General features: G+C 54.3%; 1 protein-coding gene across 1 annotated transcript; it reads left to right on the top strand.

The window, feature by feature from the left end:
* Positions 1-1856: 1856 nt before the first annotated feature.
* PRDM12 (PR/SET domain 12) lies at positions 1857-18169 on the top strand. Its single transcript, XM_069586271.1, has 5 exons — positions 1857-2079; positions 3824-4014; positions 5541-5696; positions 14158-14269; positions 16211-18169. Exons 1-5 carry the CDS (start codon positions 1857-1859, stop codon positions 16615-16617), a joined length of 1089 nt encoding a protein of 362 aa, XP_069442372.1. The 3' UTR covers positions 16618-18169.
* The last annotated feature ends 6199 nt before the right edge of the window (positions 18170-24368 follow it).

Raw genomic sequence — 24368 nt, 5'->3', positions numbered from 1 at the left:
AGGCCTGTGTGTGTGTGTGGGGGGGGGGGGTCCCATTCCTCCAGCTCACCAGTGAGCGAGCCCAAGGCACTGGCCTGAAGGTCCAGAAAACCGGTTATTGGAATCTGACATTGGTGGGAACGGTGCGGAGTTCAGCAGATGAAGGTGCCCTCGGTGCTCCCCATCCCTCGTCTGTGGCTGGGGAGTAGGGGTGGGACTTGAGAGTAACCCTGGGTGGCAGCAAAGCCCGCAGGTTAGCGGTGGCCTTCCCACTTTGGTTCCCGGCTCCCGGTCTCCCGAGAGAGACTGCGCTCGCCCTCTGGGAAGCCTTGGAATCTTCGTGAAGAGAGTCTGCTGGCCGGGTAAGGTTGAGGTGGGGTGGGGAAGCAAGCAGGGAGAGAGGGAGTGAAGTGGGAGGCCAGCGGTAGGAGGCAGGAAGGGGTGCAGGACGCTGGCGGGCTTCCCTAGGTCGCAGCTGAACTGAAGGAGTCAGGGGGCTCGAGCCTCAAGCCAAGGGAGCAGCGCGGCCCGGCCCCGGGGAGCTCCCTGCAGATGCGGAGGCGTTCGCTCCTGGGCACTGCCGTTCCCGTTGGCGATGCTCCAGGGACCTCTTTCGATCTCCCTACATCCGTCAGGAAAAAGCCTTTGCCAAGCGACCCGCGAATTTCGGTCTGCGGGTGTGCCCTTCCCAACCCCGATCTAGCCCCACCCGAGGACCGGGAGATGTCTCCCGCGAAGCCGAGACATCCCCAGCCCCGACGGCGGCCGCAGCTCCGCCCCGCAGCCCTCTCCGCCCAGAGAGGAGTTTCTCCACCGGCTACCGGCAGCCAGCCGGGCGGTTGCAGAGGCCCGTTTGAAGCGAAGCGGCTGTCTCCGCAGCGCCGTCTGCGCAGGAGTTCAACGCGGGCCTGCGCCGGGCCGGCTGGCTCCGGGGCGACTACCGCACTCTGGGGCGTGGAGCGCGGGGAGAGCGCGGCAGCCGGCGGGCCAGGCAGGGCCAGGGAGCGCAGGGGAGGTGAGTGGCGGCCTGGCCCGGCCGGGATGCAGAGCGCAGATCCGGCCTGGGATCGTGGGTGAGTGCGGGGCCCGAGGGCAGGCGTCTCCTCCTGCCTAGTCTTGGTCCCTGGAGTCCGAGCGAGCCTCGCTGCACCCCCTGCCCTGCTCCGTCCCCCTCCTCTCTTCGCCGCGGGCCGAGCCTCCTTCCTGGCCCGGCGCTTCCCGTGGGGAGAGGAGGAGAAAGAAGGGGGGGTGTGCTGGCAGGGCCAGGGAGGGGCGGGAGGAGCGCGGGGTGGGGGGGACCGATCCGAGCGGCCAAGCGCCCCCGCCCCTTGAGCTCTGGCGGCGAAGGCTCCTCGCGCCTGGGCCGGGTACAACAAGTCTGTCCTCCGACGTCAGGGGGTCATTAATAACCAATTAGGAGGGTCACTGCGGCTCCTATAAAGGCGCTGAGATTTTTTGCCAAGGGGAAGACCGACCGGGCCGGGTGTGTGAGAGGCGAGCGCGCGGCGGAGAGCCCCTCGCCGCCCGTTTCTCTGCAGCCACCCGCCTCCCACCCACCCCGCACCGCCCGCCCCCGCCTCCCCGCACCCGCCTCCGCCTCCACCCCTGGCTCTCCAGCCCTTCGCGCCGCCTCTGCCATCGCTGCACATTTCCCGTCTCCCTCTGCCTTCTGCCTCGGGCTCCCTCGTTCACTTCCCTCCCAGCCACCCCCTCGCTTCCCTCTCCCTCGGCCCCTCTTCCTTCCCTATCACAACTATCTTCTCCCGTTCCTGGGCTCCCCCCCAGCTCGTCCAACACATCCCCCGCCTCGGCCGGGCCGTCCGTCCGTCCGTCCGTCCGTCCGTTCGTCCTCGGCGCCGGCGAGCCCCGGGCCGCCCATGATGGGCTCCGTGCTCCCGGCGGAGGCCCTGGTGCTCAAGACCGGGCTGAAGGCGCCGGGGCTGGCGCTGGCCGAGGTCATCACCTCCGACATCCTGCACAGCTTCCTGTACGGCCGCTGGCGCAACGTGCTGGGCGAGCAGCTCTTCGAAGACAAGAGCCACCACGCCAGCCCCAAGACCGCCTTCACCGCCGAGGTCCTGGCGCAGTCCTTCTCGGGCGGTGAGTCGCTCCGTCGGGGCGGATCGCATCCCTCCCTCCCCGCAGCCCCCTGATTCCCGGGCCCACACGCGCGGGCCGCGGCAGGGACCAGAGGGCGGTGGCAGCCGCTCGCGCCCATCCGGGAGTTCCACACGCGGCCCGTGACTCAGTTTCTCGTAAGCCGAGCCGGGGCGCAAGCAGCCAAGCCCGGGCTGGGGGGCGCCTCCACTGCGCGCGGCTCGAAGTCCGAGATTTGGGCGCTCAGGCTGTCGGCCCGCCGCCCCCGCGCTTCCCCAGCCGCCCCTCACCCTCCTTGAGCCGGCGGGTTCCCGGCATTTAAAGCCTTACTAGGCGTGTAATAGCAGTTGACTCAAAAAGAAGGGGTTTTAAATTCATTTAGTTAACTTGGGCTTGACCCGCGAGAGTTCCCACTTAAACCAAGAACTTTAAAAGGCAGCGAGGGCTGGGGAGGGGGCGGAGGGAGGGCGGACAGGAGAGAAAGCGGCGAGAGCGAGCGAGGGAGAGAATGAGAGAGGGAGAAAAGTTTCTTTTCTTTAAGATGTCTCAAGTTCTTACTCCTCATTCATCAACCCGCAAACAATATCTTTCCCCGGCGCTGGCATCTCTGCGCGTCGCCCCCTTTTCCCCCTTTACGATTTCTGTTCCTCTCTTAATTTACCGTGCAGACTAATTCCACTTCCATTCACGCTATGTCAACCGTCTAATCCCCCCTTTTTGTAAGGGGAATTCCTCGGCCCCTTTTAAACAAGTCCCCTCCGCATTGAGCTACAATTTACTGCTACAGCATTCTTCCAGGGCTAATGAATTTAGAATTAGCAATTTCTTTCGAATGGAGCCGAATGAATGCGATCACTTTAACAGCGTGACAAATTGCCGGCCGCGCCGCAATGGACACCGTTTAACCCCCTCTTTCAGCCGGCCCGCTCGCCGGGTATTTTCCCAGGTAGCTTAGAGGGGAACCTTGTAAGACATGAAGGCCGCCCCTGTGCGCCTCTCCGCTCCCACCCCGGCTGCCCGGCCAAGGCAGGAGGACCCCCCCCCCAGGGGGTTGCGGGCCGCCCCGGCTCTTGTCCACCGGGAGAAGCGACTTCGCGGCTGGCCTAGGTCCGGGCACTGCCCTTCCTGGCAAACCCGGATCTCGCCGGGAACCCGGGCACGCCCAGGGTCACCCAGAAAGCGTGAAATACCGCCCGCCGCCGTCGCCCGCCTTTCTTTTTAGCCGCCTCCGCCTCAGAGCCCGACTTCCTTTCCCAGCACGGTCGGAGCGCCGCGGGCGCGGGGTTCCCCGCACCCCAAGCGAAGTCAGAGCCCCTGGCCGAGCCCGGGGTCCTCCGACAGTGCCCTGCGCTCCGTGCCGGAAAGCGCAGCGCGCGCGGAGCCACGGGAGAACCGCCCAGAACCCGAGCCGGGCGAAAGAGTTTTGGCTGGGCCGTCACCTCCTCGTGGGACCGGGCCTCAGTTTACTCATTGGTTAAGGCCTAAACTGCCGTCGGCCCCGCAGTTCTTAAACTTGGCCGAAGTGGAGGGGAAGGGCGGTTGTGGATGTTCTGAGAATTTGTGGAGAGACCCAAAACGAAAACAAACACAAGAAAACTCTCCTAGAAATGAATTCCAAAGGCACCTCTTGCTTTCGGAGGCTCCGCGGGTTGCTGAGCCTTCACCCCCGGGGGGCGGGGGAGGGGAGGGAAGAGCCGGGCCTCCCTGCCTTCCGCTCTGACCCAGTCCCCCTGCCTGGTGGCCACAGAGGTTCAGAAGCTGTCCAGCCTGGTGCTGCCGGCCGAAGTGATCATCGCGCAGAGCTCCATCCCCGGCGAGGGCCTTGGCATCTTCTCCAAGACGTGGATCAAGGCCGGCACCGAGATGGGCCCCTTCACTGGCCGTGTCATCGCTCCAGAGCACGTGGACATCTGCAAGAACAACAACCTCATGTGGGAGGTAGGCAGGGTCTCTGGGTCGTGGGGGTGAGGGGAAGAGCAGTGTGGACTGCGGGGTGTGGGATGTGGGTGGGGCCCTGGCTGCCTGCCTGACCCACTGCTGGTTCTTCCCTTGCTGGAATCTGTAGGCACTTTGGGCTGGGCCATGACTGGTCCCTGAGGTCGATTCCTTCACCTTGCCTGATGTCTGGAGGTTCCTCCCCAAATCACAAGGCGAAGCCTCTCTCCTCCTGTGAACCTTGGGGAGCACTTCCGGGGCTGGGGTGGGGCAGCACCGGGACCCAGAGAAGACATGTACCTTGCCCAGAGTCCCACTGGAGACCTGGGAAGCCATTCCTGGGAGCCACCTCCCTGCCACCTGCATTTATCCCCTCACTCCAGCAGCAGCAAAAGAGAGCCCCTCAGAGCCAGCCTTGGACTTGGGGTGATCATGGCTGGAAGGAAGGATGAAGGGAGAGGGTGCTTCCTGGGAGTCGGGCTTCTCAAACCAGATGGAACAATGACAGCGGACACGAGTGCCATTGAACTGGCACAGAGTCCGCTTTCTGAGCATGGAGTCCGCTTTCTGAGCACCGGGCCTGCATTCCACCAGATTGTCTCAGCAGCCCAGTGGATTATTATTCCCATTTTAGAGAAGGAAAGTGACCTTCCATCCAAGGACTTCTGTCTCTCCTCCCTACAACAGTGCCAGATGCCAGCAAAGCCCCCCCCCCCCCCCCCCCGCCTTGGGATAAAGCCAGTCCAGAGCACTTCCGCCTCCTGGGGCTCTCACTTGGAGGAGGTCAGCTGATGCACCCACTCCCAAGCGTCATTTCCCCTCCCTTCCCCAAGGCTCCACCACGACCCCCTCCTAGCAGATGCTCAAGGAGTGGGACAAATCCTGCATGTGGTCACAGGAGCAGCGGGGGACGGTGGGGGGGGAGGCCACGGAGATGCCCCAAGGCCTCTCATAACCTCACCTCCTCCAACACCTCTGGAGACCTGGGCCAGCAGTTCCTTTCTCCACTGGCTGCTGGGTTAGGAAGTTGGGCTCCAGGAGATGTAGGAGTGCTTTTGGTGGCTCCCACAAAGAGAGGCCAGGCCAAGGTCCCCAAGTGGGCCAGGCTTCCCTTTATAGGCCCCTCTGTGTCCCCCTCTGAGGTCCTGGCCAGCGCTCTCCACTGCTTCCCCAGAGAGCTGGCTGGAGGGGATGCCGTTTTGGTCAGTGATCTCCTGGAGAGACCCCTCTTCATCGGGGGTGGGGAGGCTGGGGCAGCAGGAGCCTGTGGGGCCCTGGAGACTGACTCCCTATTGGTCACTTCCAGCCAGCCAGCCTCAGGCAAATCGCCATACTGCTCTGAGCCCTCCCTTCCTCCACTGGAAAACCGAGATGATGAGATGATAATAGCTGTGTCCCCTTCCTGGGAGTGCTGGGAGGCTGGAAAGAGACACTGTGTGGATGTGCTTGGTGTGGTGCCTAGCCCTGGCCCCAGGCAGCACACACCACACAGCCCTGCCTCATCCGGCCCCCGATTTACCTGCGCCCAGGTGTTCAATGAGGACGGCACGGTGCGCTACTTCATCGATGCCAGCCAGGAGGACCACCGGAGCTGGATGACCTACATCAAATGCGCCCGTAACGAGCAGGAGCAGAACCTGGAGGTGGTCCAGATAGGTACCAGCATCTTCTACAAAGCCATTGAGGTGAGTGTGTGTATCACTGTGTAGGGGGCAGTGGGGGTACAGCCGGGCTGGGGTGCAGGGCAGTTGTGTCCAGGGACTGTGGTGGAAGCAAGAGGTGAGTGCTGGGGAAGATGCTGGCCTAGCTGGCCCTGCCCAGGCTGGAGGACTGAAGCCCGAACATCATAGTCTCCAGGAGCATGACCTTCAGGGCAAGCTTCCTGCTGCAGATCAGAAAGGACAGAACCTTTGACTGCAAGCCATTGTGAACATCATGGGTGCCTCAATAGCCAGGTCCCGGGATTACCTGCTGAGGGGGTCCTGGGATTGAGAAGCCACAGAGATGCAGAGTCATCAGAAAGTGGCCCAGGGAAAGCATCTGGTGGGGAGAGAGGTACTGAGTCAGCAGTGTTTTGGCTGTGCGTTGCCCGTCATCCTGCATGCATGGGCCACCAGTGACGTGTGGGTGGCGTGGATCGCGACTCTAGCCTCAGCTATCACATCCTCATCACTGGAGGCGTCGGGCTTTTTTAGATGTGGTATGAGCGTGATCGCGTGTAATCCTCATGTGTTTAATCTGCGAGGAAGGCGTCTGTGATCATCTGCCGTTTACTGGGTCTTACTTGGTAACGGGCAGACTCGGGAGCTTTTACGGGCATTGGAGTGGGGTGGGGGTAGGGGGATGTTAGCATTGATATCTGAGCGAGTGAATCTTCTCAGACAAGACGGAAAGCGAGATAGCAGGCAGATAGATATCACTTCCCATGATGGGGGTGGGGGTGGGGTGAGGAGCTGGCCAGGCCCAGGGCAGGAGGTTCAAGGGGGATGGAAAGGAGGTATGAAATGCTTGGGCAGAGACAGACAGGCTTATGGTATTTGGGGAGGGGATAATGGCATGAGTGGTGGTAGTTGAGGCAGCCAGGCTGTCGGGACCCTTAAGACCTTGTCCCTTGGCAGGAAAGTTGCTCAGTGTCTGGCCCAGGAGAGGGGCTCGCAGCCCCGCCTCCCCATGGTAGGTTGGCAGCAAGTGCTGTGAGGGGGTGGGGGGGCGGAGGGGGATGGTGCCCCCATAGTCTTCTGGACCCCATGCTTGTGGAAGGAGGCACGGTGCCTCTTGGAGTGGGGCTGGGCTTGGCTGAGTTTGGGGGTGTTCTGAATGACTCCTCCTTCCTTCAGTCCATTTTCTTACTGCAACTCAGAGCCTCACGTCTTTCTAAGGCTCTGAGGGGGCACTGGACAGTTGTCACTTAATGACAAAACCCCAGGGAATCTCCCAGGGGTGGCAACAGAATGGCCTTTGCTTGGGCCCTGGTGTGGCCAGGAAGTATGTTCCATTGAGGGCCAGACCCAAGGAGGAGCAGGAAGGGTAAAGGGAGGTTGGGGATGCCCTGGAGGTCTAGGGGTTAGGGCTCGGCGCTTTCAATGCCAGGCCCAGGTTTGATCCCTGTCTCAGTACTGAGATCCTACACGCCCTGCTGTGCAAAAAAAAAGGAAGGTGAGCAGTTCTTGGACTGAAGTTTGCATGAGACAGGGTAAAGACAGGACTGATCCGAACCCAGGCTGAGGGTGGAGGTGCTTCTTACTAGGATTGGCCTCATGTGTGGCTGAGCCCCACTTCTGGCAGAGAGCACCCCCTCTCACCTGCTCGGTCTCACATGTATCCTTAACATTTGTGCACTGCTCCTTGGCTACCCTGAAACAGATGAGATGGGGGACTCACACTCATTCCATCTCTCCCACGGAGAGACGTGCGCACTCATACACACACACACGCACACACACAGGGTAAGGATGCCGACGTGATTTTAGCAAAGGACTCCCGACAGCATCAGTCATGGAGACAGGAGTCTCATCTCACTGTTCAGGTCACTGGCTGAGTGCTGAGCAGAGTCAGGAAATAATAACAGACATTTGTACAGAAATTCAGAGTCAGAGGGCAAGGTGGCTAAGATGTGTTTCCACGGAGGAATCTAAGATTATCAGATTTTTAAAAGTCATCTACATTTGACGGGGAATTAAAACTGAAGAAAAGAAGGGAATTTCCTAGTGGTCCAGTAGTTAGGCCTCAGCCTTTTCATTGCCGAGGGCCTGGGTTCAGTCCCTGGTCTGGGAACTGAGATCCCAAAAGCCACCACTCGGAGCGACCAAAAGACAAAACAGAATAAAATACATTTTAAACATTGAAGAAAGAAGATTAGGAAAATATATCCTCCTGGATATGATCTAGATTAGTGGATATCACCAATTTGGCTATCCGTGCTTCTACAGAATTAGCAAGCCGAATGCTGGAGCGAGGGATAAGAAAACACAAAATATCACCCATTTTACTTTAAACAAGTGATGTTGGACACATTTTTTTTTTCTGGTGGTGGCAGTTTTCTTAAAGTGATGCGCCAAAATGTCAGATGCCGCTTACAGGACCAGCTGTGCGTCTGGGTGTGTCTGACTGACTGCCATGCAGCAGGGCTCGGCTGGAAGAAATTCCTGCTGCCCCCCGGCCACTTCCCCAGACGCCTCTGCAGTATGGGGGCTGTTTGTCCTGTGTTTGTGTGAGGGAGCCAAGAAGGGTCTGTGCCATGACCTGTTTTCTTAATCTTCCCGTCACCCAGAACTGCTATGTTTATTTCATAACAGTAACCCGTTTCTTGCGAAAAAAAAAAAAAAAAATGGAAAGAAGCATCTTCATAAAATAAGCAGAATATACTAATGTGGCTCTGAAATTTTCTATAAATTCAAAAGGAAGGCCGTCCAAATGGAGACGAGGGTGGTGGGTTTCTGGGGCCAGCCGGCCCAGGTGGATTTGGTATCTGGCTGGATTTGCTGGCATGTTATACTAGGACCCTCCTCCCTTTGCTGTCTTCTACCACGGAAGAATTGACTATAACCTCAGGTGCCTAAAATGACATTTCTAGAAATTGCCCAGCACCTGGCACATGGGCACTACATGTTAATGCATAAGTCTTTTTCTGGGTGATGGGAGCTGGCTCGAAAGCGGACACACAGACCTGTTTCTCCCAGGAAAACAAAAGGGATAAATAAAATCGGCTGCCCTGCGAAGCAAGAAATTTGACCCCCAAATTCAATACAAGTAAAGTATTTAGGAATAATTTATACAAAGTTTGGATTTGGGAACTGGGAAGAAACTTCTCAGGCTTTCCTCGCCCGATGTTTTGGCATAGGACTGTGCCCTGAAATGTGGGCTCTTCCCTTGTTTGCGACTTTTCTTTTTGTTCCAGGCTATTGAACTTCTTCTCCCCCTAAAGCCCAACAGCTCCATCTCTCCATCTTTCTTTTTCTGTGAGGACAGGCTCTATTTTCCTTTCAACCTTGCTCACTGGTGGGTGCAGTTAAGGGACTTTGATTATTAATAATAAGCATCATTAATGATGCTACCATCCGTGGAGCAGCTCGATGTGCCAGCACCACGCTAAGGATATTCGCAACTTTCATCCCCTCAGCCTGGGGCTTTCCTTATCCCCATTTTAATGATGATGAAACTGAGTTTCAGGGGGATCTTGGGAGACTGTTGAGCTGTGGTTTGAATTTGTCTGATCCCCGAGCAGAGCCCTTGGTCACTGTGCCATGGGACCTCCCTGACCAATATCTATTTGCTGGAACTCTATTAATTGGTGTGTCAGGACATCTGTGGTACAATGGAAATTGATATTGGTCCAGATGACACCGAGGTCCTTCTGGATGAGGGTTTCTGTACCGCCGGGGGCAGGGGCAGGGGGCATCAGAGCCTCCTGGGAGCATGTTCCATGTTGTGACATGAATTTATATTAGGAAAACAAACCCAAACCCCCACACATTTTCAACTGATAATAAAAATTCAGAAATGGGTCAGGACAAAACTTCTGGGCTGACAGGGAAGGTGAAGAAGCACACATGGGAGATCATGTAATTTGTCAACTTAGGAGTCAGGCTCTGAAATTCACCCAGAGTCTTGATGATGCGAACTTTATGGTGTGGCATTCGTCTCCTTGGGAACTGCTTTGTTTATTGTGTGTCCCGAGTTAGTCTCTGCTATACAGAAAAGTGAGCAAGCAGCTGATTCTCATTCTCTGAGCCCCGGTGGAGAGCCCCGGCTGGGCCAGGCCAGAGTGTTGACTGGAAAGAAACGGGGCTAGGGTCTTCCCAGGCGGTCCAAGGGTTAAGACATCACACTTCCACTGTGGCGGGAGGGGTGTGGGTTCGATTCCTGGTTGGGAGACTAAGACCCTACATGCCGTGCAGTGGGCACCTCTTCAAAAGAAAGGAGAAATAGGGCTCCTGAGGGCACTGGGGGTCCCTGCAGAGGACCGTGGCTGTTCTTTGCTCTCAGGCGACCAGCATCCAGGAGCTTCCGGCCAGTGGTACTAGGCTCTCAGGGAACAGGCTGCCGGTTCTTGGGCTCTCCTGGTCTCCATCTCTGGGGCCACTGGGAGCAGGCAGAGGCCAGAGGTCCAGGCCAGGAGCTGCTGCTAATTCCCTGGAGCTCTGATGGGTAGAGAGAACCTTCAGTGCCCAGCCTCCAAGAGGTGAGGCTGCCTTCCCCAACGCTGCTTTGAGAACTGGACACTTCTTTTTTTTTTTTTTTTTCTTGACCGGGATAACCTCAATTACTCTCATGTCATCAGTTCTGATTACTTTATTTTTAAACATATTTAATTTTGTACCGGGGTACACCGATTAACAATGCTGTGATAGTTTCAGGTGAACAGCGAAGGGACTCAGCCATACATACACATGTATCCATTTTCCCCAAACTGGAAACTTCTTGCTGTCTGGGGATGTGTGTCATTGTCAATTCTAGCAGGTTCTTTTTAATAGATTTTCTTTCTTTAAAAACTCTTCTTTTTGTGGGACTTCCCTGGTGGTCCAATGGCTAAGATTCCACGCTCCCAATGTAGGGTGCCCAGGTTCGATCCCTGGTTAGGGAACTAGATCCCACATGCTGCAAATGAAAAAAATAAAAATAAAAAAGTCCTTCCTGTTGTAACTAAGACCCAGCACAGCTAAATTAATTAATTTAAATGTATATATTCTTTTTGTATAAAAGCAATATGTGCTTATTAATTCTTAAAACATTGGATGCAGCCTGTAGAAGATATAAGTCAATTTTAATCAACATTTAAAAAAAAAAAAAGGGTCTCAAAATGACAAACCCGTCTGAGGAAAGATTCGCAGAAAACCAGAAAACGTGGCTGGGCACCTTGGGTGGGAGAATTACTTTTCCCAATATGCTCCTTTGTGTCTGTCACTGTTTTAATTTTTAAAATCCAGGAGTAAAATTAATTTTCGTCCATTTGAAAAACGTGTCCGTAAATAAATGACTCAAAACAGTCAGTATTAAAGCTCTTATTTTAAAAACATTATCCCCAAGCACCATTCTGAATAACAATCCTCAGAATTCGTGCATTTCCAGATGTTCTCGGCTCCTCATTCATCACCATGACAGTTGTCACTGTTACGTTTATGTTTCGTAATGGTTATCACTGTCAGTTCAAATGAAAAGGCCGCTGTTGACTTAGGCATTTGACTCCCGGACTGCAAGTCTGGAGATGGCGATGCAGTTTTCAGAGACATCGTGGGGGCTTGCTGACCCCTCTCACCCCACCTCTGGGCTTTCCCCTCCTGCTCAGTTGGTGCCAGCACACAGTGGCACCAGCGTGGTATTGGTGTCCTGGGGGCACACGGGCCAGCCTGTGCTTTTCTTTGTTGTTCTGCCTTGTGGCATGCGGGATCTTAATTCTCCAGCCAAAGACTGAACCCGGCCTTCGGCAGCGGAAGCGCCAAGTCCTAACCACTGGACCTCTGAGGAATTCCCCAGCCTGTGCTTTTGATGGTCACTAAAGGCAGAGCCACGGGCATCCTGGGCCCCCCTCGCCACACTGAAGGCTCTGTGGGGACAACTGGGGGACCCAATACCCCAAAGGTGGATGTCCAGCAGGGTGCGGTCACTGTTTTACAGGTGAGGAAAGTGAGGACTGGTGACAGAAGGCCACTTTCCCAAGGGGGCACGGTCAGCAGGCAGGGAGCCCAAGCGGACCCCGACCTGTGTGGCCCCAGCGCCTGAGCCAGAGCCCTTGGCAATACCATCTCCTGAAGGAAGGGGCATGTATAGGTGTCTGGACAGCTGGACCACTGGTCACTTTAGAAGAACTGTGATGTACAAAGATCTGGTGTCATCTGAACATTGAAGCCAGGGGCTGGGACAATGTCGGAGGTGACTGACAGAGTCTTAGAATTGGGGGGACCTCAGAGATCATGCTCCCCACCCCCCTCATTTGAGGAGACAAGCTTAGGAAGGCCGAGTGCTCGCCTAAGGTCACCCAGGGACCCAGGGACTGAAGGCCCACCAGCACCATCTCTCAGCAGCTTCCTTCATAGTGAATTTATCCTGAATACTTTACTCCATTACCCTCTTTTCTAAGGGGTTCACCGAACCTCTCCCAGCTTTTCCAGCAGGGCCTCCAGCTCTGACCTGCTGGCCTCCTCGACGGTGGCTGAGCCTGTGAATGATCAGAGGCCACGAGGACTCTTGCTGCTGAGCCAGATTCTCATTTATCTGCTTTTAGGCATGGCCTAATTTCCCTTGGCTTCTGAGACTGCATGTGATCTTTCCATATTTAAACCCCATCAATCTGAGCGGGCGTGGCACCCTCTGCCAGGCTCCTCGTCACTCACTGACCATGTGGCTTGCCATGACACCCCAAGGGCTGTGGGGTCTGTTGGAAAGGGGCATGGGGACCTCAGGCTGAGTCATCGGAGGATGGACATCGCCTAGGCCCCCTGGAACTTTGTTTCTTCCTCCCCCTCCTCTCCCTGCTTCCCTCCTCTGCAGAGTAGTGCAGAGCTGGCTCTGATGGTTTGAGGTTCTTCCTGGCTCAGACCAGAGGAACGCAGGTGTGGTGAGCAGAACAGTTCTGTGATTGGCAGGGGTCTGCAGGCCAGAACCAAAGGGAAGGGGTGGGGGCTTTCTCTGTGACCCTGGAAGCCAAGGAGAAGGGTCCATTCTAGGGTGATTTCAGACAGCCTACATGGAGTCCTGTGTGATTTTTTTTTGTATTCACTTCAACTAAAAGAGAACTCACCCAGGGACTTCCCTGGCGGCCCAGTGCTTAAGACTTTGAGCTCTCACTGCAGCGGGCACGGGTTCAATTCCTGATCCAGGAACTAAGATCCCACATGCCACGTGATGCAGCCAAAAAACCAAAAAGGACCCACTAGGAAAACAACCCAGCTGTTGCCTGGGGGTGTCCACCTTGCTCTGGGCTGATCAGAGAGTGACCCCCCAGGGTGGGTGCCAAAGTCACTCCTCTGGGGTCCAGGCCTCAGGAGGTGATGGGCCTTGCCCGCTCACCTTTGCTCTAGCTGGCTGGGACCTGAGGGTTCTTCGCCTTGAGTAACTGCCTGCCACCAGAGGGGTGGCAGGCCCCTGGGATGTCCCAGAGGAAGGGGTCAGCACCACCTCAGGCGTGAGCCTTCCGCAGCCTCCCTGGATTGTCACTGCAGAGCCCTCCCGATGGCAGGTCCTCCCCTGGGAGCAGCAGAGCCTTGTCACTGTGGAGTTCTCTGCCATAGACCTATCGTTGTTTAGTTCCCAAGTCATATTCGACACTTCTGCAAACCATAGTCTATAGACCACTAGGCCCCTCTACCATGGAATTCTCCAGGCAAGAATACTGAAGTGGGGTGCCATTTCCTCCTCCAGAGGATCTTCCTGACCCAGGGACTGAACTCTCGTCTCCTGTATTGCAGGCAGACTCTTTACCTCTGAGCCATCTGGGAAGCTGTACCAGAGGCCTATGACATGACGAGACAGATCCCATTTAAGGCTGGGTGCCCCGGTATGTCTGGAGGCAGAAGCGTTCATTGATCTGAATGCTTCTTTTTTAGCCATTTGCAGGGAGTCATACAGAGGCCTGTGATGGGGAGAGAAGTGTATGTGACATGGTGCTGCCTCCTGGATGTGCTGGTTGAGAGATGTTTCCAGAAAACCATTAGGCAGGGTGTAACTGAGAACCACAGGGCGCCCCGCAGCCCATGCTCCTTGGGGATGTCTGGCTTAGCCCTACAGACTTGAGGGCTGGTTGGCTCTGGTTCCCCTCGGAGAGAAATTACAAGTTTTCTAGCTTTCCTTCTTCAGTTACTTCTGCTTGAAGCATGGTTTCCATCCCATTGTTGTCAGTTTGGGAGAGCGGCCAGGAGGCAGCTCTGGTCCCAGCAGCAGAGCCAGGATGAGACGATGAGAAGCCTGGGCAGAGTGGAGCAGAGGGGCGGAGCATCCCAGGGCCTCCCGTGTCTGTGAAGCTTGTTGGAGATAGCCTGGTAGAAAGGGACCCCAGTGTGGCTCTCTTGGGGCTGCGACTGTATCGACATGTCCATGGTGGGAGCTAGGACAGCTCCTCCTGGCTGTGAGCAGACATCCTCCCCTGGCGGGGGGGCAGGGAACATCCTCCTCTGCTGCCTCCCGGACTTCCTCTTGCCTCCTTCCCTACAGATGATCCCTCCAGACCAGGAGCTGCTGGTGTGGTATGGAAACTCACACAACACCTTCCTGGGGATCCCTGGTGTGCCCGGACTGGAGGAGGAGCAGAAGAAGAACAAGCATGGTAGGTAGTCCCCATGAGTCCACAATGACAACGGACCCACAGAGAGTGAGAGGCTGAGGGTGTGTGTGTGTGTGTTTGGCAGGGAAACTCTTGGCTTCTGGGGACCTTGGTTCCGCCTCCAGCAGTGTCAAGCACAAGGCACTTCCTGGTTTAAGGAGGCTGATGCCCCTGGAGCCACTGCCATGGTCCAGGCATGGATGGAAGACAGTTCTGATTCTGGACAAAATAGACTGTCTGGGGGCAGATTGGGTGGAGGGAGAAGCAGGGTGTGGCAGAGGAGCAAGGGGCCAGGCAGTAAGGACACTGGATTGAATTCCAGTTCTGCTGTGCAATCGTGGGAAATGGCTCTGCGCTCGGTTTCCCGACCTCTAAAAGAAGGATGTTTGTTGGGCAAGATGATGTCTAAGCGCCCTCCCAGCTCTGTCCATGGTGCTGGACCTGGCACAGAGTAGGTGCTCAGCGTGCATCTGTTGAATGAAGGCTGAGCAGTGTGTGTGCACGTGTGTGTGCTTGTTGGGCGCAGCACTGATCATCATGGTAGAGACCATTTGCTCCAGACCTATTTCCTGCCAAGTATCTGGCTTAACCTCTTACAGGTATCATCCCACTTGGGTCCTCATAAAACCTTTGTGATATTTGGTCATTTTTATTTTTAAAGGACGACTCTGAGGCTCAGGAACTACTGTCTATCCAGCCCTTGGTCTAATGCTTCACACACCATTTTTTTCTGATCCTCATAGCAACTTTTTGCTGTGATAAGTAATGATAACAATGTCATCATTACTTTCATTTTGGGGATGAGAAAAGTGAGGTACAGTTCACTGGTACATAGTTGAAAAAGTGAGTTGCCCAGTCAAACCCAATTCTTTGCAACCCCATGGACTGTACCCCACCAGGCTCCTTTGTCCATGGAACTTTCCAAGCAAGAATACTGGAGTGGGTTGCCATTCCCTTCTCCAAGGGATCTTCCCAACCCAGGGATCGAACCCAGGTCTTCTGCATCGCAGGCAGATTCTTTACCATCAAGGCCGCCAGGTACATAGATGGCACTCAGTAAATAAATGTGGGATAAATTAATGAAAGGTTTTGCGGGGGAAGAGGAGTAGTTATAACAGTTACTACCATTTATGGATGGTTACTATAAGCCTGGTACTTCCTAAGTCCAGGCTTAGGCAGGTAAAGTGCTCTGTACAGAGCAGCCTTTGAAGATGTCAGCTTTTTTTGTGATTATCTCAGGAAGATCCCGTGGAGGATGAAATGGCAACTCACTCCAGTATTCTTGCCTGGAAAATACCATAGACAGAGGAGCCTGGCAGGTTACAGTCCATGGGGTCACAAAGAGTCTGACACGACTGAGAGCTGAGCGTGCATAATCCCCATGAGGTCGTAGTAGGTTCCCATTTTAAAAAAACTTATTTTTCAAAATTTACTTATTTAATTGAATCAGAGGATAATTACTTAACAATACCGTGATGGCTTTTGCCTTACATCAACATGAATGGGCCACAGGGCATCCATGTGTCCCCTCCCCACCTCATCCCTCCAGCTTGTCACAAAGCACCTGGCTTTGGGTGCCCTGCCTTCACATAGGTTCTCATTGTACTGGATGAGAAACTTGAGGCTTCCCCGAGAGGGTAAGTCACTAAGTCCCCGAGATCTCGCAGCATGGATCTGGAGTCCAACTCCTAACGGATGCCAGGTCAGGGCGCTCGCTGCCCCTTTCCACCCCCTGTGCGGCGCCCCCAATCAGTCGGCGGAAGGGTCACCCCGACTGATTGATGATCCGAGGCGGCTGAGCCCCGGGAGGGCGCCCCTTGGGGAGGCGTACGGGTGGGGGGCGTGGCGTCGAGCCGCCGGCCTCGGGGATGCTAACGAGGCTGCTCTCTCTTTCTCCTTCTTCCCGCCTGCCCGACCCCACCCGGACTCTGCCCGCGCGGCCAGAGGACTTTCACCCCGCGGACTCGGCGGCGGGCACTGCGGGCCGCATGCGCTGCGTCATCTGCCACCGGGGCTTCAACTCGCGCAGCAACCTGCGCTCGCACATGCGCATCCACACGCTGGACAAGCCCTTCGTTTGCCGCTTTTGCAACCGCCGCTTCAGCCAGTCGTCCACGCTGCGCAACCACGTGCGCCTGCACACAGGCGAGCGCCCCTACAAGTGCCAGGTGTGCCAGAGCGCCTACTCCCAGCTGGCCGGCCTGCGCGCCCACCAGAAGAGCGCGCGCCACCGGCCGCCCAGCGCCGCGCTGCAGGCCCACTCGCCAGCTCTGCCCGCGCCGCACGCGCACGCGCCCGCGCTCGCCGCCGCCGCCGCCGCCGCTCACCACCTGCCGGCCATGGTGCTGTGAGCCCCGGCGCCTGCGTGCGCGGCCCCGCTTCCCCCGCGCGCCCCCGCTCACCCCCGCGCGCCCCCGCCGCCCAGACCCCAGGCCGCCACGCGACACCTGCCGCCCAAGGTGCTGTGAGCACCTGCGCCTGCGTGCGCGCCCCCGCTCCCCGCTCCCCGCGCCCGCGCGCCCGCGCCTCCCATTCCCCGGGCCGCCGCGCGACACGTGGCTGTCATCTGTCCCGACACGACCCCCGGCTGTAGGCGCGCCCCAGAAATGACGCCCAGGCTTACTCTCTTCCCCCCAGTTTCGCACAGGAGGACCCTGAGGGGCGAAGTCCCTCTCCCAGGCCTTCCCTCCCCTCTCCCCGACATCGGCCACCTCTTCTTCAGACGGTCCCCGAGTCGCGCGCCTCTTGAGTCAGCTGACCGGGATGATATAGCCCCCTCGTGGGTGGCCGGAGAGGGGACTGAAAGCCTCCGAGGGTCCTCAGCGAGGGGGAGGGGAAAGGCAGACTCCCACCACCCTCACAGAGAGCCGCGTGCTGGGAATGGAGAGCGACCCCCCTGTCCCAGGGTGGGCACAGCGGGGCTGGCACGCGCCATCTCTCTCCTCCCTCCTCAGGGACTGCTATCCTGCAGTGTCGCCCCCTCCTTGAGAGCTGGGGGCTGGCGGGCTCAGGGGCAGCCAGAGGAGGCCGGAGAGACCTGCCCTTCCCTGCCAGGATGGGGTGGGGGGGCTTCTCTCCTTCGGGCCACCTGCCCCCCACCCCAAAATGGGCTCCCTGGGGACACACAAGGCACAAATGTGCCAAACAGGCTGAGAAGGAAGGCAAAACCGCGGTGGCTCAGCGGTGAAGAATCTGCCTGCCATGCAGGAGACCAGCTTCGATCCCTGGGTGGGGAAGATCCCTGGAGGAGGGCACAGCAACCCACTCCAGTATTCTTGCCTGGAGAATCCCATGGACAGAGGAGTGCAAAGAGTAGGACACGACTGAAGCGGCTTAAGCACGCACCAAGGCAAAATAGAAATCCACTCCCTGGGATAAGGCCTGCCTCTCTTTGGGCCTACGCTTCCCCTATCCCCATCTGTAAAATGAGAGAATTGGACCAACGCCACCTCGCCTTCAGCTCTAACGTCAAGCTTGGAAAGGGGATGCGGGGCCCTCCTCACCACCCTCCGGCACCAGGAGGCCAAGACTGGCTTTTCGGCCCGGAAAGCATCTCCGAGCGGTGCGGGATGTTAGGAGGTTCCGCCCTTGGCTCGGTCCGGTTTCCCCACGGTCCGGGCCATGGGCGCCCTCTAGTGTCGCCTTTCCCACCTTGCAGTCATTTACTAGAATCCCGCCTAGGGCGTTTTGTAAAATAAACTATAATGATGAAAAGTATAAAATGTATAGAGTTTTCAAGAACCTGTGCTCTACTTCCAGAAAACGGTCACTTTAACTTTGTATATACTTATCTTAAATGATATTTACGAACCTGTGATATATATTATTTGATTGTACATGTAGAACTGTAAATACATTTGTACCTCTCTTGTATTCTAAAATAAAATTTACTTGGAACATTTACCACTTAGCATCTGAATGGGTCGACGCTTTTGTCTGCATGAAAGGGGAATGTGGAAAATACCTAGGAGTTGGAGAGCGGGCAGGAAGAGTTGTTTCACCTACTGGTTTTTAAAATAACCATCCTTGTCGCAGCTGGGGCATCAGCTCCCCAGAGAGAAGGCCACAGTATAAAGCAGTCAAGGCTCACAAGGCGCTGGGCAGATTCCTCCTAGTTCCCAGCTGACTCTCAAATATCAGTGTCTTGCTTTGTTACTGCCCCCAAATCTTCGCTGCTTTTTTATTAATTTTCATGGACAGCTTGAAGGAATCCATGCAGCCTGTGCAGGTGGACCAAGATGGACATCAAGTACCTTCCCAATGCCCAGAATTTCAAAACGCTCTGGTGCCCATTTCCAGACCCTCCTTCAGGAACAACAAAGAGCAGGGAGGTCATCAGTGTAGAGCCAGGCCCTGGCTGTCCTCTCCAGGACCTCCTGGCCAGGAGAAGGTGCACAAACTGGGAAGTGTGAGTTCACGCCTGTGCCCCAGCATGTAACAGCCGTGAGGCTGTCACCCTTCCAACCTGCTGGCATCCATCAGGCTCACCTCTCTGCATTCTAGCTGTGTACACACACACACACACCCCTGAAGATGCTGGAATTCACACTTGTACATACAGGCCATGCCCATTTGGAGCTTCAGGTATTCCCAAAGACCCAGTACTTCGGGAACTGATCTTGCTCGAAGGTCCTGCAAGTTGTTCACTTGCAGGTCTTTGGTGCCAGTGGGGACATCGCTCTTCCTACTCCTCCGCTTCATCCCGTTAGAAATCTTTCTTCGCCTTTGATTCCTCGAGAGACGTTTTCCGATGCCTCTGATGGCCCCTGGCCTTCCCCTCCTCTCACTGCAACGGCATTGTCACACTTCATAAAAGTCAGTGGGCCGGCGCTTGATCAAAAATCTAAATTGCTTTCTGTAGGTAATTTTATGAAGTTCCAACCGGCAGATCTGAAGGGCAACAGCCCCTGCTCCAGAACCCACCTGGTGGCAGCAGGCTGTAATTGCAGACTGAAGTGCTTGTGTTCGATATCGTTGCTGGCACTAGAGATAACAAGATGAGCAGGGAGGCATTGGCTGCCTGAAGGACTGCACGCACGTGGGGGCTTCTCTGGTGGCTCAGCTGGTAAAGAATCCGCCTGCAATGTGGGAAACTTGGGTTCGATCCCTGTGTTGGAAAGATCCCTTGGAGAAAGGAAAGGCTACCCACTCCAGTATTCTGGCCTGGAGAATTCCATGGGCTTTACAGTCCCAAAGAGTCATGTCCCAACCCAAACAGTCGTGTCCCAAAGAGTTGGACACGACTGAGTGACTTTCACTCCTCGCTGGGAGGCTTGATACTCAAAGCTTAATCTCTTACTTTGTTCACTTTTTCAGCAGGGGCCTCGGGCTCCTTTCCCAAGAGTGCATGTCCCCCTGCTCCCAACAGAGGCACACAAATACACCACCTCCCAGTCAGCCCGCAGATTCAATCCGAAGGGCTTGCTGCATATCCTATAGGCATGCGGTATAGACCAGCTGGTCAAAGGGTAAAAATAAATAATTAAGTCTTTTAGGATATTCAAAAATAAAATAAGAAATAAAAACAGATCAAATTACTTCCTTGCTTAGAACACTTCTGGCAGCTTCCCTTTTCCCAAGAATGAAATCCAGGTTCATCTTTGCCTGACTCTGCCCATCTGCGACTGAACCTGCTCCCTCACCCAGTACACACGCTGCAGCCAGAGGTGCTGGCACCGCGGATGTATGTGCTTCTGCTACTGTCTTGACCTTGTAGCCTTAATCTTGGAAAACTCACTTATTCATTCTTGTAGCTTTGGGAAGTTAGATTACGTAGGACCTCTGTGTACACGATTATGTTGTGTGTGAATAAGGCAGTTTTATTTTTTTTTCCAATCAATATGACTATCATGTCTTTTTTTATTACATGGTTCAGGACCGCTGGGTATAGAGAGTTCTAGATAGAGGTCACTGCTCTGTGTTTGAAACTCTACTTGGCCATTCACTAGCTGGGTGAACTTGGACAAGTGAATTAATGTCTATGTGTCTCAACTTCCTCAAATGACAAATGGGGTGATACTTGGCTCCTAAGGAGATTGTGAGGACTAAGTGGGACAATGGATGTAAGTGAAATACATGACTTGGGATCTGGCATGTGGTAAGTGCTCAGCAAATGGAAACCATTGTTAACACAAGGATGCCTTTGGTGGAGTGAAGGGTTGTGGCTGCTTCTATCACCCACCTCACTGGGCATCCCCCAGGGGCATCTAAGGCAGCTGTCCATCACCCCATCTCCTGCCCTTTCCATTAGCCATTATCCTCGGAGCTCTTGAAATGGAGGAACAGATATTCTAAGCTCTCAGCTTCCTTCCCACTTTGGGGCTGGTCTGCTAGGCTGCAGGGCCATGATGAGGTGGGACAGATTAAGGACAACGGCTTGTTAGCACCCATCCTGACTGCTTTCCATGTCATGGCTGCCTTGGGGAAGTCAAACTTCATTCATGTTGGCTCAGGGCTTCAGGGTGGGTGTTGTGGGAGAACCAGGCTACCTGGTCTGTTCTGATGGGTCTTTGGAGTCCTGTAGAGGCACTTCTGACACGTGCTATCAAGGTGATAGACAGCTGCCTTAGTCACAAGTCTGCCCAAATGTAAGACAAGGAGGGACAGACTGCCATTCTTAAAATTCGTGGACACGCTTAAGAGCTGCCATAGGCATCAAAACTGTTTCTGATATTTTGGGAAGAGGCAGTCCTCAAAACATGAGGTCCTTGGGTGGAAATCTTTGTGCACATCTCTGACTGCAAAACTTCTAGGGATCGGGGGCTGGGGGAGGAATTCCCTGGTGGTCCAGTGGTTAGGACTGCATGCTTCCGAAGAGCTCAGGGCTAGAGGGCTCCTGCTGCCTCTGTTTTCACACTTTTCCTGATTTCCTTTTTGGTTACTTTCACTCAGAGTTCTCTGTGGCCCTCAACCCAACTCCCGAGTGTCAACAGTTCCTGGCCTTCAAGGCTCATTTGAACACCATTGCTGTCAGGAGGTCTTTCTGTCCTCCTCTCAACCCTCTGATCCCTGAGCTCCTGACCGAACACCCTGATGCCTGGGGTCGAAATGCTCCAGAAATGCTTGCGGAATAAGTTCATTCATTCCACAGATGTTTGCTGAGTGCTGTTCTGAGAGTACCTGGGTTTGTTTTTCTATTTTTTCTTCCTGTGACTGCTCTGCATGGCATCTGGGATCTAGTTCCCTAACCAGGGGAAAATTCAGTGACAAGAACTAAAACAGGATCAAGTGATAGAAACAGGACTAGTCTAGATAAGGTGGTCAGGAATTCTTCTCCAAGGAGGTGATATATGTGCTGAGACCTAAGTGAGGAGGAGATGCAGGAAGACCTGGGAGGAAGAGCGTTCCACACAGACAGCACCAAAAGTATACACGTCCTCGGTGCCAGCACCTCTGGCTGCAGCGTATGTACTGGGTGAGGGAGCAGGTTCAGTCGCAGACGGGCAGAGTCAGGCAAAGATGAATCTGGATTTCATTCTTGGGAAAAGGGAAGCTGCCAGAAGTGTTCTAAGCAAGGAAGTAATTTAATCTGATCTGTTTTTATTTCTTATTTTATTTTTGAATATCCTAAAAGACTTACTTATTTTTACCCTTTCCATTATGGTTTATTTAAAAAAAGTGAAAGTTAGTCACTCAGTTGTGTCGGACTCTTTGTGATCCCATGGACTGTAGCCCACCAGGCTCCTCTGTCCATGGGATTTCCCAGGCAAGAATACTGGAGTGGGTTGCCAGTCCCTTCTCCAGGGGATCTTCCCAACCCAGGAATTGAAGCCAGGTCTCCCGCATTGTGGGAAGATTCTTTTACCATTTGAGCTACCAGTGAAGGCCTGGTATGGTTTATTACAGGATAGTATATATAGCTGTCTGTGCTATACAGGAGAACTTTTTTTTTTTCTTTATGTGTCTTGCTCATTTTTGTTTCATTTTTAGTTACACGTTTTACTGAAGTGTAGTTGGTTTATTATGTTGTGTTAACTTCTGCTGTACAGCAAAGGGATTCCGTTTTATGTGCTCAGTTGCAGAGTCGTGTCCAACTCTTTGCAACCCCATGTACTGTAGCCCACCAGGCTCCTCTGTCGGTGGAATTTTTCAGGCCAGAAAAATTGGAGTGGATTATCATTTCCTATTCCAAGGGATCTTCCTGACCCACAGATTGAAACTGTGTCTCCTGTGTCTCCTGCATTGGCAGGCAGATTGTTTACCACTGTGCCACCTGGGAAGCCCCACTCAGTTCATATATATATGAGCATATACAGTTTTATACATATATGTGTACACATGCATTCTTTTAAAATTTAATTAACTAATTATTTAGTCACATTGCCATAAAATAATTTTCTTTTTTTCTTTACTTTTGTATACATTCTTTTTTAAAAATATTTTTTTCCCATTATGGTTCATCAGGCTTCCCTGGTGGCTCAGCTGGTAAAGAATCTGCCTGCAGTGTGGGAGACCTGGGTTCGATCCCTGGGTTGAGAAGATCCCCTGGAGAAGGGAATGGCTACCCTCTCCAGTATTCTGGCCTGGAGAATTCCATGGACTGTATAGTCCATGGGCTCGCAAAGAGTCGGACACGACTGGGTTACTTTCACTTTATGGCTTATCACAGGATACTGAATATAGTTCCCTGTGCTATATAGTAGGACCTTGTTTATCCGTATATAATAGTTTGCATCTGTTAATCCCCAGCTCTCAATCCATCCTTCCCCTATTCGCCTGGCAACCACAAGTCTGCTCTCTCGGCCTGTGAGTCTGTTTCTGCTTTGTAGATAAGTTCAGCTACCTCTGGCTGCTGTACAGAAACTGGCTGGAGGCATGGTAAAGGCAGAATTAGGGAGCTGAGTCGGGTGGTGATGCCATTGGCTTGGGGTGATGGCCCTGGTGCTGCACAGATGGGGAGGTAGATGGATATGGGAGGAAATGGTGAATGTTAGACCTGTTCAGAAATTAATATCACTTTGGGAGTTCAGACACCTACTCACAGACTTCTGGACCCCTCTTACAAAACCCCAGTGCTTAAATCTGGGCTCAAAAATCAGTATTTCCAACAAGCCTCTTGGGGATGTGATGCAAAGTCGTCCATCAAGGATCATAATGCCTACCTCCAAGATGAGCTGACTTCAAGGAATGTAAAACATAATTATTTTCTTGTTGTTGTTTTGGCTGCGCCAAGCAGCTTATGGACTCTCAGGTCCCCGATGAGGGATCAAACCTGGCATCCTGGCAGTGGAAGCACAGAGTCCTAACTACTTGACCGCCAGGGAATTCCAATAACATAACGTTTGCTTAATGCAAAGCACCAGACGCTCAGGATGTGCAGGCTCTAGGGTGAAGCAGGTGCAGTCAGGAGGAACATGGCCCTGCCGCCAACTGCTGTGTGAATTCCAGTCCTTTTTGGGGCCTCAGTTTCCTCCTCTTTAAAAAGGGACCTGCAGTGGACAGAATGTTTATGTCCACCCCAAATTCATATCTTGAACTCTTAACCCCAAGGTGATGGTAGTAGGAGGTGGGGCCTTTGGGAGGTGATTAGGTCATGAAGGTGGAGCCTTCCTGAATGGGATTGTGTGCCTTATAAAAGAGACCCCAGAGAGCTCCCTGGCCCCTCCCACCATGCAGGGGTCACAGGGACCCCTTATCTGAACCAGACACTGAACCTGCCACTATACTAAGACAGATCCACAACCCCAATATTGTGAAAGGCTCCATAAGCACAGTGCCATGAGAACGGGAGGGATTATGGTTATGTCCATGCTTCCTTGAAACTGGACAGTGTCAAGACTATAATCCAGCGTGCAACTATAAGCCAGGACTAGAACGTGGTCTAGCAGCATTCCCAGGCCTGGCAGCCTGACTGAGCTATACTGCTTCAAAGGACACCACTGCCCTCTCCTGGTCGAGAGCAGACTCAACAGATGCACCCTTTCTCATACTTTTCTTGGCTCTAGCCCCTTCTCCTCTGTCCTCTGTTTTATGAGATGGTTGGATGGCATCACCGACTCAATGGAGATGAGGTTGAATAAACTCCAGGAGTTAGTGATGGACAGGGAGGCTTGGCATGCTGAAGTCCATGGGGTCACAAAGAGTCAGACATGACTGAGCGACT

This window comes from Ovis canadensis, chromosome 3, assembly GCF_042477335.2.
Source record: "Ovis canadensis isolate MfBH-ARS-UI-01 breed Bighorn chromosome 3, ARS-UI_OviCan_v2, whole genome shotgun sequence".
In the NCBI taxonomy this organism is placed as follows: domain Eukaryota; kingdom Metazoa; phylum Chordata; class Mammalia; order Artiodactyla; family Bovidae; genus Ovis; species Ovis canadensis.
The sequence above is the reverse complement of the archived record's forward strand: the minus strand, read 5'-3'. Positions and strand labels throughout refer to the sequence as shown.

What these genes read in the sequence shown, in the direction of transcription:
- PRDM12 (XM_069586271.1), top strand. Translation starts at nt 1,857, where the DNA reads ATGATGGGCTCCGTGCTCCCGGCGGAGGCCCTGGTGCTCAAGACCGGG. An exon ending in TCTTCTACAAAGCCATTGAG is followed by an intron (nt 5,697 to 14,157) that starts GTGAGTGTGTGT and finishes CCTTCCCTACAG; the next exon opens with ATGATCCCTCCAGACCAGGA. An exon ending in GCAGAAGAAGAACAAGCATG is followed by an intron (nt 14,270 to 16,210) that starts GTAGGTAGTCCC and finishes CCGCGCGGCCAG; the next exon opens with AGGACTTTCACCCCGCGGAC.